Genomic DNA, 13,565 nt, shown 5'->3' on the forward strand with positions numbered 1-13,565 from the left:
CTGCACTCCAGTCTGGGTGACAGAGTGAGACTCCAACTCAAAAAAAAGAAAAGAAAAACAGACTGGACAATAAATGACAATTTTTTTTTTTTAGTTGTAGTCTCACTCCGTTGCCCAGATTGGAGTGCAGTGGCACGCTCCTGGCCTCCGCAGCCTCGACCTGCTGGGCTCCGGCGATCCTTCCGCCTCAGCCTTCCAAGTAGCTGGAACTACAGGCACACGCTACCTCACCCAGCTAATTTTTTGATTTATTGTAGAGATGAGGTCTTGCCAAGTTGCTCAGGTGGGTCTTGAACCTGCGGGCTCAGGCAATCCACTCACCTCAGCCTCCCAAGGCGCAGGATTACCAAGCCTGAGCCACCAAGCCTGACTTGTTTTTCTAAGATGATGTGGAAAGACGCACTCGTGATTCCTGAAAACCACTTCTCAACTGATCGATCATATCTCAGTATATATTCCCTTTCTTTTTTTTTAGTAGGAGTCTCACTCTGTTACCCAGGCTGGAATGCAATGACATGCTCACAGCCACTGCAGCCTCGACCTACCGGGTTTGAAAGGTGATCCTTCCGCCTCAGCCTTCCAAGTAACTGGTACCACAGGCATACGCCACCACGCCTAGCTAATTTTTTGATTTATTGTAGAGACAAGGTCTCACCAAGTTGCCCAGACTGGTCTCGAACTCCTGAACTCAGGCAGTCCTCTCACCTCTACTTCTCAAAGTGCTGGGATTACAGGTGGGAGCCACCACGCCCAGTCTGTACTCCGTTTCTTTATTTGCTTTTTCATGCAATTTGAATGGGAAACTTCAAGGAAATATACATTTTTGAAAAATTTGCACTGGCATAAGTTTGTCCTGTGTAATCACCGGCAATCTCTTTATGTCCCTGAAAGGGACATCAGAGTGTAAAGAGTTTTGCACAATGGTTGGTTATGAGATAGCTTTGCTTCCAAGGCTGCCACTAGACTGTAAGAAGTGAGACTGAATTTGTTAAGTTTGGTTGAGGTGTGTGAGGCTCCGTAACCAGCTCATTCCAAGGACATCCTGCTGGGTGCGGTGCTGCAGTTGGGCTTGGTGCTGCACTGGGGAGAGGGAGAGCCCCTGCCCTTCTGTGAGGAAGACTTGAAAACATGCAGTGTAGGCCATTGCTTTGTAAAACGTTGATGTGTCCACATGGCTCTTTGAGCTATGGCCACCATGTTTTCTTAGCTTTGGTGCCTACCTTGGGAAGGTGAGTCAATTTCTGTTTCTCTTATTTACTTTCTAAATATACTTTGCTTGAAAACTTTGCTGGCTGCTCTAAAATTCATTTTAGAAATGAGCCAGCTGGGCGCGGTGGCTCATGCCTGTCAAAACAAAAACAAAAAACAGTGTAATACCAACTGTATGAGGCAGATATAGAGTGCCATTAATACCACCAACTAAGGGGGTAGGGATGGCCAGTCTCTGACTCACTGCTGTGACCCCAGACTCGTGGTCTTGACCAGTGAGAGGACAGAGCTTGAGTAGCTGCCGGTCCCTGTGGCTGTTCTTGCTCACTGATGCCTTGGGCTGCAGGAATACTGCACAGATGCTGTTTGGAGATCAGACAACTGTGAGGATAGGTAGCTTCCTCCAGTTTCTCATTTTCAGTGGAGTATGCCTTTTTTATTTATTTATTTATTTTTAAGAGATGGTGACTCACTGTGTTGCCCAATCTGGGCTCCTTGGCCTCTTGAGTAGCCTGGGCCATAGGCCTTGCCCCTACACCCAGCTTATAACAAACTTTTTTTTTTTTCTTTTTGAGTCAAAGTCTCACTCTGTCGTCCAGGCTAGAGTGCAGTGGCATGCTTACAGTTGCCGTAGCTTTGACCTGCTGGGCTCAGGCGATCCTTCCGCCTCAGTCTTCCAAGTAGCTGGAACCAAAGGCATACGCCACCATGCCTGGCTAATTTTTTGATTTATTGTAGAGATGAGGTCTCACCAAGTTGCCCAGGCTGGTCGTGACTGGGCTCAGGCAGTCCACTCATCTCTACCTCCCAAGGTACTGGGATTACAGGCATGAGCCACCACACCTGGCCAGAACAAACTTTTAATAATTTCTTCCAGTAGTTCTACTTCTGGATGTTAACTAGAGAGTGTTGTTAGACCAAAAAGTGAATCGTTTTCAAAACTCTCTACTTCTAAGTAACTTTTAATGGATTGGTTGGTTTGTATATTTGCATTATTTCTTTTTTTTTTTATTTTTTTTATTTGAGTTGGAGTCTCACTCTGTCACCCAGACTGGAGTGTAGCGTCTGCTCCCAGCCACCGCAGCCTCGACCTGCTGTGATCCTTCTGCCTCAGCCTTCCAAGTAGCTGAAACTACAGGCGCGCGCTACCACGCCCGGCTAATTTTTTGATTTATTGTAGAGATGAGGTCTCGCCAAGTTGCCCAGGTGGGTCTCGAACCCATGGGCTCAGGCAATCCACTCACCTCAGCCTCCCAAAGGCGCGGGATTACATATTTGCATTATTTCTGACCTTTTAGTTTTTATAAAATGATGGATTTTAAGTGATTTGCTCTAATGTGTGCTTAATTATAATAATTTCCATTAATAGCAAGAAAGGTGTTTTAACTGTAGGTTTCAGTGTCAACTCTGTATACTGTGTGTCTTTAAACAGGTTGTCCTTTTAAAAGTGTGTGTTTAAAGGATGTCTGTTTTTACTTTTTTATGTATGTAATTATATAAATAACTTAAGCGTGGGTGGTATGACTTGCTACCTCTGAGCCTGTGGTCACCTTGGGTTGAATGAACCCTTTCCCCATTTTGCTGAGTTGCCAGGCGATGTGCCTTATTTTGAAGCCTCTTAGATTGAAGTGTCAGGTGACCCGAGCCCAGCATTGCTCCTGCCAGCCCTTGTGTTGGTGGCAGGAGCTTGCTGTGGGCCACGGGCTCTCAGTGTCCTGTGCGGGCATCCTTTCCCACCTCGTGTAATCTCCCCAGAAGCACAAGGAACTGTGTGCTTTCTATGAGTTTTGAGGTTGGAAGCCCAGAAAATGACCACTTTGTCATTAAATCCAGATTAGTAAAAATAGAAATGAAACCTCCTAGGGTGACCCTGCTTTCACATAAGTACACTACTTAAATGTGTAACATCCTGGCAGAATTCTTTCCTACAACACATACGGCCATGGGAACAGGGGTTCTGGCCTTGGGTGTGTGAGATCCTGGGTTATGGGTGCTGCCCTGCAGACCCATGGAGGCTCCCGGGGTGTAGAACTGTGGTGAGGCCCTGGAACCTGTATGTGTGGAGGGCACCGGGGTTCCATGAGGCATCAGGGGCTTCCCAGGAGAAGTTCATTGGCAGGATAAGCCACCATACCTGGAGACCCTGAGGCTGGCCCGGGTTTCTGCTTAGCTCCCAGGAGGGCTCCGGGAGAGTGCTCACATGTGCCTCCCATCCACTGCCTCGTCCCATATGTGCATATTCTTGGATTTCGAGTCAGTGCTCTCAAAAGCCCATGCACCTGCCCATGCTGTCCGTAGGCTCTTGCTTTCTGTTAATGCATGTACTGTCCTTGGGGAGAAGGGGTACACTGGGCGTCTCCTGCTGCCGGATTGCTAAAAATGGAGCCACTTGACACCAGCTGAGCGGGGCAGACCCAGACCTGGGGTGGAGTGGCGGGTGGCCTGCTTGAGCGGAGCGTGGCCTGTGGGGTGAGGAGGGCCTGCCGCCCCTGCGGTCAGTGAGGAACCAGGTGGAGGTCAGGCAGGCTTGCCGTCTGTTTTGCTAAACGCTGTGATCTGTGTTCTTTCCTGCAGAACTGCGGGTACTGATGGATGTGGCTGAGAGCCCTGGACAGGACCCTCACTCTCCAGAGGATGAAGAGCAGCCCCAGGGCCTCTCAGACGATGACATTCTGAGGGACAGTGGGTCTGAACAGGATCTGGATGCAGCTGGCCGGAGGGCTTCTGACCTGGAGGATGAGGAGCATGCAGCCGGGGCGCCAGACCGGGAGGAGGAGGAGGACCACTCTGAAGAGGAGGACTGCGTGAGCGAACCCAAGTCTCAGGCCTCGGAGGCCAATGAGTTGAGCAGGGGCCCAACCAGCCCCCCATGCGAGGAGGGGCGTGACGGGGAGGAAGACCGCACAAGTGACCTCAGAGACGAGGCCTCCTCGGTCACCCGGGAGCTGGACGAGCACGAGTTAGACTACGATGAGGAGGTCCTAGAGGAGCCAGCCCCCGCCACACAGGAGGATGAGGCTGAGAAGGCTGGGGCTGAGGACGACGATGACAAGGGCGAGGGTGGCCCTCAGGAGGAGGAGAAGGCTGGTGCACAGAGCATGGGAGAGAAGGAGCCCCTGGAGGCTGCTAAGGAGAAGAAGAAGGAGGACGACGATGGAGAAATTGACGACGGGGAGATAGACGTGAGTATGACAGCACGTGGGGTGCCTGGGCATGCAGGGAGGGGCAGGGTGTCTGGAGGATGCGTGTTGGTGCAGGAGATGGGCAAGATAGGCATGCAGGCAGAGGGTGGTACCCCTGGGTGGTGGGAAAGGAGGTGCTGGCAGCCAAGGGGGAGGCGGCTGGCTCCGGGGCTTTCCTCTGTCTGGCTCTGGTGCAGGCTTCCCACAGGCCAGTTGTGTGCGGCCGCCCCACGGTGTTGGGTGGGTGGCATGAGTGTGCCTCATCTGCTGCTGTTAGGTTTTGGACTTCGGGTTTTGTTTTCCGGGTGAATAGGCCATTTCTTCCTGTCTCCACCATCTCTGAGTGGCCTTGGGGAGCCGCTGCAGCAGCCAGTGTGGGTTTTCAGCCCCACCGGGTTCTGGAGATGGAAGGACAAAAGATGTTCCTGCTAGCTGCATCTTTCTTCAGGGAACTTTTGTCCCTGCCTGTGGCTTGTCCTCTGGAGACAACACTAGCTGGGCCAGGCCTCTTGGATGTGACCCTGAAAGACCCCGGTGAACACCAGAGAAGTGGGCTGTGGGTCCCAGCGCCTCAGCTTCTAGAAAGCCTGCATGCTTGATTGTAACTACATTCATCTGCCTTCTGGTTGACAGTAGTGCTAGTAATACAAGATCCTACAGGTGGCTAGGTTGATTTTTTGTTTTTGTTTTTGAGTTGGAGTCTCACTCCATCACCCAGAATGGAGTGCAGTGGCATGCTCACCAACCACCCAGTGTCGACTTGCTGGGTTCCGGCAATACTTCCACCTCAGTCTTGCAAGTAACTGGAAATACCGGCACACACTACGACACCCGGCTAGTTTTTTGATTTATTGTATAGACAAGGTCTCGCCAATTTTCCCAGGCTGGTCTCGAACCCGTGAACTCAGGCAATCTACTTGCCTCAGCCTCCCAAAGCTCTGGGATTACAGGCTGAGCCACCGAGCCCAGCTTCGGTTGAATTTTTATGGCAGATAATCTTGTTAAGAGAACTTTAGTTTTTATTTTTTTGGGTTGGAGTCTCACTCTGTTGCCCAGGCTGGAGTGCAGTGGCACACTCACGGTCACCCCAGTCTTGACCTGCTGGGTTCCAGGTGATCCTTCCGCCTCAGCCTTCCAACTAGCTGGAACTACAGGCGTTCGTTACCATGCCTGGCTAATTTTTGTTTTGTTATAGAGATGAGTTCTCTCCAAGTTGCCCGGGCTGGTCTTGAACCAGTGGGCTCAGACGATCCACTCGCCTTAGCCTCCCAAAGTGCTGGGATTACAGGCTGAGCGACCGAATCTGGCTCATATTTTATTTTTAGAAGTAAGATCTTGCTCTGTGGCCCAGGCTGGAGTTCAGTGGTGCAGTCATGGCTCACTGCAGCCTCAAATTCCTGGGCTCGGGTGATCGTCCTGTCTCTGCCTCCCAAGTGGTTGGGACTACAGGTGTGTACTACCACACCTGACTAGTTTTTTAATTTTATTTTAGACACAGGGTCTCATTGTGTTGCCCAGGCTGATTTCAGATTCCTAGCTTCAAGTGATTCACCTTGGCCTCCAAAAGTATATAGATTACAGGCATGAGCCACCACACCCAGCCTGAAAGATCTGTAATTATGAGTTTTTTGAGGGACACTACCTTGAAGTTTTACTAAGCAACACTTTTCAGAACTCCAAGGAGCTGAGCGAGGGACAGAGCAGATTGAACTGACTTGGGGTTTTTGAAGGGCCCAGGAAAGAAGTTGTGCTTACCTGGGAGTCCTTGAAGTGGCAGGTGTATGGAGTGTCTTGGAGGCGTTTTGGGTTGGGGCACAGATGCTGGTGAGAACCCCACAGGTTCTTCTGAAGCCTGTGCTTCGCAGCATGCTGGTTTCCATACGTTGGTCCATGTCCAGTGTGACCCGCTTTGTCAACCCTGGCTGGCGGGCTGAGGGCTGCTCATGTGACCCTGGGTGAGTGTGGTCGCCAGCTCTGAACATCAGGCCTTGGGTCTAACAGCTGAGTGTGGGCTGGTTCAGGATGATGGTGCTGCCCGACATGCTGCTGAGAGGGCATCCCGGAACTCCATACGGGGCTGATGTCTGCCCTGTACCTTCCTCCACTTCTGGAAATCTCATCTCCTCTCTGGTGGCAGAGAAACAGGTGTGTGGGGCAAACTCCTCGATTGGGAGAAGCCTGTGCAGTGTGGTGGCTGCAGCTTCAGCGTCTCTGTGTTCTGGCATGGCGGTCCACCATGGGTGTGTGGGCTCATGCCAGGTTCTCGCACTCTACTTGCCCCTGAAGGGACTCCTTGAAGATCCCTGAATCCTGGGGAACACCCAGCAGTTTCCACAGAGGTCCTGACCAGCCGGCCCTGGAGCACCTGAGTGCTTCCCTGGAAAGACGTGGACTGGCAGTCGCTGAGACTTCGTGGCCACTCCCATTCCACTGTGTGTTCTTATTCCACTGCCTGTGCAGCGCCCTCTGCGGGGACTTGCCGCCCAGCTGGAAGCCTTGCGCTGCGGAAGAGAGCCTAGCCTAGCTCCCTCAGCAGCAGGTTGCTTCTCCCATGCTGCGACCTGGGCTTTTGATCCTCATGGCCCCAAGAGGTCCATTCTTCTAGACGCAGCATGGGTGTGCCCAGCTGTGTCACTGGCTGGGTTGTGATTGGACAGAGTAGAGCCCATCCCTGCCATGGGGACAAAGCCCTTGGCCAGGCGAGCAGGCACTGTGAACGCGGACCCCGCCCCTGAGAGCTCTTGGCTCAGCCTGCACCCGCCTCGTGAGCTTCTCCAACTTCCTCGAGCTGCTCCCTGCCTGACTGTGCTGGGTACCTTTCCTGACTGACATGGTGGCTCAAGTATCCCCTCTGTGTAGGTTGTGCCTCCTGCCATTGACTGGCTTGCGCGTGCGCACACGCATGTGTGTGTACGCATATGTATTGCTTTCCCTACCCCTGCTCCCAAGAACACACGTTTGCTGTGCCCAGGACCTATCTGACAGCTTCACCTGTGTCTCCTGGGCTTGGCCCACACAGGCAACCCCCTGTAATCGTGAGCAGGAGGTGAACCACACCCAGGGGTGTACTTGGGGTACCTGAAGGTGTGAGCCTTGATGATGCGAAGTGGCTGTGGGTAGAAGGGCAGTCAAGTGATTGGTGTTAGACCCTCTCTACCGACAGAGGGACTCAGCGCAGACGCTTGTCCGCTAGTGCCCAGAGAGCTCTAACTCAGGTCAGTTCCACGCCTACCATCCCCGATGAGCTCAGCCAGTCTCTAACCCACACTCTGTGTCTTCCCCTTGGAGGCCCAACCTCTGGCAGTGAATCCATGATGGAGAGGGAGTCCATATGGATCCCTGAGCAGCCCTGGGCAGGTCCCCTTTCCTGCTCATCCCTGGAAAGTGTCCCTTCCAGAAACCTCCTCCCTGCTCTGCAGCAGAGTCCTAATGTCAGAGGTCACCTCCTGGATGCCCCCCCAAGAAGTGTGCTGTTCTCTGCCCTTGAAGACGGGTATTGTGAGGCCCCTGGAGCTTTGGGTCCCGGTAGGGTCTCACTGGCCTGGTCCAGTGGAAGGCTCTACGCAGAGGCTCTGCCTGGCCTGCTGGGAGCAGCTGGTGGGGGCTCAAGAGCCCCTGCACTATTGTCCTGACCCTGCGAGTCTCTGCTCAGCACATCACATCCCACTTTAGACTTCAGGTAGTTGGGGCAGGTGAACTAATCATGGGATGCAGTGGCCATGACTGTCCAGTTGGCCCTGGAATTCTTTGGTCCAAAGCATGCAGGGTGCGCCCCAGGCCTTGGATTACCTGTGTGTATTTCTGGTGTGCTGCCTGGACACCCTCAGTCACAGGTGCTTCCTGAGGCCTTGGCTACAGTGCAGAGGGAAGGTTGTACACAGGCTGGGGCAGCTGCCTGTAGCACCAGGCTCGCCTGTTCAGGAGGCCCTGTAGGAGAGAACCGGGTGCAGTGGGTTTGGTCCTGCCTCCACTGCCTCAGGTGCATGCGTGACCCCTCTGTCTTGCATGGGGGGCCTGTTCTTTCTGTGTCCTGTGCTTCTGCGTGTCCTCCCGGTACTGCCCTTCCTCTTGGAGGTGAGGGCAGCACCAGCCCTCCTCACAGGCCTTCAATTTCCCCTCCGGGCCCGGGTCCTGGCTCGGTCTGCCTGCCCTCGCCTCTGCCCACTCCTTGGTCTGCATCCATGTCGGCCATTATCTGCATGTGCAGGTGACAGACCCAGGTCTCTTTGGAAGGAGCAGATACATGTCTTCCTCCCTCCTTCTAGGTGAGGGCTCCTGCACATGCAGGTGACCCCTCAGAGAGGCAGCAGCATGGCACCATGTCCCAAGTGAACGGTCATGCGGCTCCTCGGTCATGACCCTCAGCCCACTGCATGCAGAGGCCTTCATCATGCCCTCTCTGCATGTGGTGTTGCGTTTCTCTGCTGGACCTGCTATTCCTCTCACCTGGCTAATTTTTTGATTTATTGTAGAGATTTTTTTGATTTATTGTAGAGATGAGGTCTCGCACCCTCCTGGCTCAGGCTCCAACTCGTGCACCCTTCCTGCCCTCGTGGGTACTGATTGTGGCCTGCTCAGCAAGCAGCTGCCTACACTGCCTGGGGAAGGGTCCTGCGACATCAGCAGGGTCTTGGGCTGGGCTTGGCTGGGTTTCGGCACAGCTGCAGGAAAGCCTGGGCGCCACGGCCACGGCTCACCTGGGAGGCCCCAAGACATCTGAGAACCAAAAGATTTTAATTGCAGGGGCAGGCCTGGCCCATGCTGCCTTGCAGTTGTTTATGGTCTTGTGTTTTCCCGCTTGCTGGAGGGTCCCACACCTCCGCAGAGGGATCACCATGTCCGTCAAGGGTCCTGTTTCAGACCTGCCCTGTTGTCTCTCTAGGCCCTAGGACTTTTATGTAAGGGACTGTAGCCCCATGCTTTCACCCCATCTTGCAGGTGAGATGTCCAGGACCGACCTGGGAGGTGGTTGTACAGGGTGGGAGCACTAGACCATACCCGAGCCCCCCTACCTGACACTCTGCACAGCTCCACCACGCTGCGCCTCTGCCTCATCTTCTTGTTGCAGGGCTTCCCCTCAGGAGCTTCTTTCTTGTTACATGAGTAATACACATTCATTGATTTTTTTTTTTTTTTTTTTTGAGTTAGAGTCTCACTCTGTCACCCAGGCTGGAGTTTAGTGGCACACCCATGGCTCCTGCAGCCTTGACCCGCTGGGCTCAGGCAATCCTTCCACCTCAGCCTTCCAAGTAGCTGGAACCACAGGCTCGCACTAGCATGCCCAGCTAATTTTTAATTTATTGTAGAGACGAGTGTTGCCCAGGCTGTTCTTGAACCCCTGGACTCAGGGAATCCTCTCACTTCCGCCTCCCAGAGTGCTGCTAGGATTACAGGTGTGAGTTACTGCACCTGCTTTGTTCAATGGTTTTTGTAAAAAAAGAAAGGGAAGCCTGTACTCAGAAGCAAGTGAAGCCACCTCTGTCACTGCCGGGGGTCACCACGTTGGCGCATCGTGTGAGGTGTGGGCCATGCATATCATCGTAATACCAGTGGTCACTGCAGGACTTGCTGCTTGTGGTGGAGTCAAGGCCTGGTGCCGGACACCCAGGGGTGCTGCAGCCCTTTTCTGTAGAGGAGCGCAGCCCTCATCGGTTGGGTGGCGTGTTCACGCCCACCCCACCACCACAGCCCGGACCCAGGATAAGAACTAAAGGCTCTTAACGTTGAAGGAGATGGTGCCCTCTACCTGGTGACCTTTGTCCATGTGCATGTCTTCCCTGAGCTGGGAGGCACCCCTGTGGGCCACAGTGCCACGCCTTCTTTGAACTGATGCCCCAGAGGCCTCATATACCCCCTCCCCTGCAGGCTGGCAGGGCTCCATGCAGTGTCACTGGGCCTGCCCCATGTGGTGTGTGCTAAGCCTCATGGGTACCTCCTAGCCATAGACCCATCAGGTTCCTGCTGCTGTCTCCCAGGCCTGTCTGTGTCCTCTACTGCGTGCTGTGTGGCCCAGTGTGGGGGAGACCTGGAGGCTACACCTCGCGTGCTCCCTGCAGCAGCCCTGAGAGAGTGGAGCCCTGGGGCTGGCTTCAGAGCCCCTTTCCAGGTTCCCACATGAAGCTCTGAGGCTCAAGAACTTGTTCAGTTGCCCATTGCTAAAGGCCTGCGCTCAGTGAATGGTCAGATCATGCTGTTGTGTTGCCGAGAGATGGGTTGTTTTCATCTGTGCTTTAACTAAGAGAGGCCATAGATGCAGCACACCATGCTGCCCGGCTCTTGCAGTTGTGGGCGGGACTGTGGCAGCGTCAGGTCCCGTGTGCGTCACCTTGCACCTGTCTGCCTGCCGGTCAGTTGCCCAGTGTGTGTGCTGCTCACGTGTGCACATGCCCGCTCCCTCACTCCAGGTGCTAGTTTCTCCTTTTCTGCTGCTATGAATATTGATGACATTGTCTCTGCAGAAGCACACACTATTTCTGTCTAGTCTACTATCCTTTGGGAGTCCTGATTCCTGAAAAACCACAGTCCTGTCCTTGTTTTGACCTCTGTGCACTCAGTTCTAAATGAGGCAGTAAGATGTAAGTGGATCTGAACTTTTCAGATGAATTTTGGTTTGTTTTTTCTTTTCCTTTTTTTTCCAGAGACAGGATCTTGCTCTGTCACCCAGATTGGAGTGCAGTGGTACAATCATAGCTCACCACAGCCTTGCACTCTTGGACTCAAGCAGTCCTCCTGCCTGGCCTCCTGAGTAGCTGGGACTACAGGGTGTCCACCACCAGCCCTGCAAATTTTTTGTTGTGGTTGTTGTTGAAGGGTGTGTTCTCAACTTAGATCTGAGCTTATGTAGAGCTCTATGTTAAGGTTTGTTTTGTTTTGTTTTGTTTTTGAGTCGGAGTCTCACTCTGTTGCCCAGGCTGGAGTGCAGTGGCACGCTCACAGCCACTGCAGCCTTGACTTGCTGGGCTCAGGCGATCCTTCCACCTCAGCCTTGCAAAGTAGTTGGAACTATAGGCACGTACCACCATGCCTGGCTAATTTTGTGACTTATTGTAAAGATGAGGTCTTCAAGTTGCCCAAGCTGGTCTTGAACCCGTGAGCTCAGACAGTCCTCTCACCTCAGCCTCCTAAAGTGCTGGGATTATAGGCATGAGCCACCACACCCAGCCCATGTTAAAGTTTTAGTGTAGTATTCGTTACTGTGAGACTAGCGGTAAAAAACAATACTAACGGAAGGCCAGAGGAGACAGGCGTCCTGTGGCTTAGTATGGAGTGAGGTGTGTCTTCTCTGATCATTTCTCCAGAAAAATGATTCCATTGGCTCTTTTGAGGGATCTCACTCAGGAATCTTTCTTTTCTTTATAAAATACTTTTTAGTAGCCAAATATTTCAAGGCAGAAATCTTACAAATACATAACCCTTAAAAGTTAAAGTCATGGCCGGGCTCGGTGGCTCAGCCTGTAATCCCGTGCCTTGGGAGGCTGAGGTGAGTGAATTGCCTTAGCCCTCGGGTTCAAGACCCGCCTGGGCAACTTGGCGAGACCTCATCTCTACAGTAAATCAAAAAATTAGCCGGGCGTGTGCCTGTAGTTCCAGCTACTTGGAAGTCTGAGGCGGAAGGATCGCCGGAGCCCAGCAGGTGGAGGCTGTGGTGGCTGGAGGCGGCCACTGCACTCCAGTCTGGGCGACAGAGTGAGACTCCAACTCAAAAAAAAAAAAAAGTTAAAGTCATTATAAACTCAGGGTTGGGTTCAGCATTTGTTCATTCAGCAAATGATTATGAAGTGTTTACCATGAGCTGGACGCGGCCTGGGCCCAGCTACTTGGTGGTGGTGAGTAGACAGACACGTCGCACCCTGGCAGGCTTGTGGTTCAGCAGGGCAGGCGGTGGCATGGCCAACACAAGGGTGTCCAGGTGCAACCCAGTACATGGGGGGGGGTGCAAGGATTGTCACAACGGGAGCCAGGGAGGCCATCCAGGGAAGGGGCCTTGAGCCTCAACCTGAGACTGAGATGCGTTGGTCATGGGGAGGTCAGCTCAGACGTGGGCTGGAGAAGGCACCTTGTCCTGCAGAGCACAGCTGGGAGCTCAGGGGCAGCAAGGAGGCCAGTTGAGAGTGGGGCCGGCCAGGAGTGAGCGGGTGGTGGCCAGGACAAGGGCATGCTGTGGACGCAAGGATGGGCCCATGGGACTAGGAGATTAGTCAGGGATGGGGTGACAAGTCCTTCTGCCCCAGACAGGCTGACTCTGACACAGTTACATGGTGGGAACGTCAGCAGGGCAGCTGGTTGCCCATGGGTTGAGGGTGGTCAATCAAGGAGTTTCTCCTGCAGGCCAGTGGGCATAGCCCTGAGGCGTTGGCTTGCCAGCAGGCACTGAGCCATGGTTAGGCCTCAGCTGTTCATCAGAGGCTCCATGGGTGAGGCCTAGGCCTCGGTCCTTGTGAAGTTCCTGGGCTCTTCTGAAGTGTGCTGGCCACAGCGTGGGAGCTCTGGGCTCACAAGGAGCCTCGGGGGCCCACACTCCTGGCCAGGTGACATAGGCGACCCAAGTGACCTGACTTCCCACCCAAGGTTTTCATTAGAGGAAGGTCGTGTTTAACTTTAGGATCGTGAAGTACTGTGCTCTACAGATTTTTTTCAAATGTACAAAATATCAAAACCTGCAGTGTAGCCATTTCCGCCCACAGTTGTTAATTAAGAGAAACATAAGGAAACCCAGTTTTGTTAAGGAGCCCCATGTGGGCCCAGAGTGCTTTCAGGGATGTTCTTCCTGTGATGCCTGAGCTAGCAGGTGCTCTGCACACCCTGTCAGGCAGATTGGAATCTGAGATTGGGAGAATCTACATGAGCTGGCAAGTGGCGGAGATGCGGTCCTGTGACAGCATCTGAGTGCCCCCAGCCGGCTCTGTGCCCTTTTCAGTGTGGTGGGAGCTGTGCCGGTTGGCAGGTCCCCTCCCCTCTGCTAAGACGGCCATTCTATTTCAGGATGATGACCTGGAAGAAGGCGAGGTGAAGGACCCCAGCGACCGGAAGGTGAGGCCCCGGCCCACCTGCCGATTCTTCATGAAAGGTAACTTGTAAGGGGCCTACGGACAGCCTCTTCGTGGCCTCGCTCTCCTGGGCTTGGTGGTGGCTCACCTTGACGGGGCCCAAGTCTGTTCTCAGGGCAGACTGGGC

General features: G+C 53.5%; 1 protein-coding gene across 1 annotated transcript in view; it reads left to right on the forward strand.

Moving 5' to 3' along the window:
* The window catches only part of ZC3H18 (zinc finger CCCH-type containing 18), a 65,450-nt gene that overhangs the window by 5,749 nt on the left and 46,136 nt on the right, over positions 1–13,565 (forward strand). The window contains exons 2-3 of the mRNA XM_021707406.1: positions 3,784–4,391; positions 13,374–13,458. Coding sequence (XP_021563081.1) covers positions 3,798–4,391; positions 13,374–13,458 — 679 coding nt within the window. The 5' untranslated portion in view covers positions 3,784–3,797. The remainder of the gene's footprint in view (positions 1–3,783; positions 4,392–13,373; positions 13,459–13,565) is intronic.

The sequence above is a fragment of the Carlito syrichta genome, unplaced genomic scaffold, assembly GCF_000164805.1.
Source record: "Carlito syrichta isolate Samal-C Ts95f unplaced genomic scaffold, Tarsius_syrichta-2.0.1 Scaffold317439, whole genome shotgun sequence".
In the NCBI taxonomy this organism is placed as follows: Eukaryota; Metazoa; Chordata; class Mammalia; order Primates; family Tarsiidae; genus Carlito; species Carlito syrichta.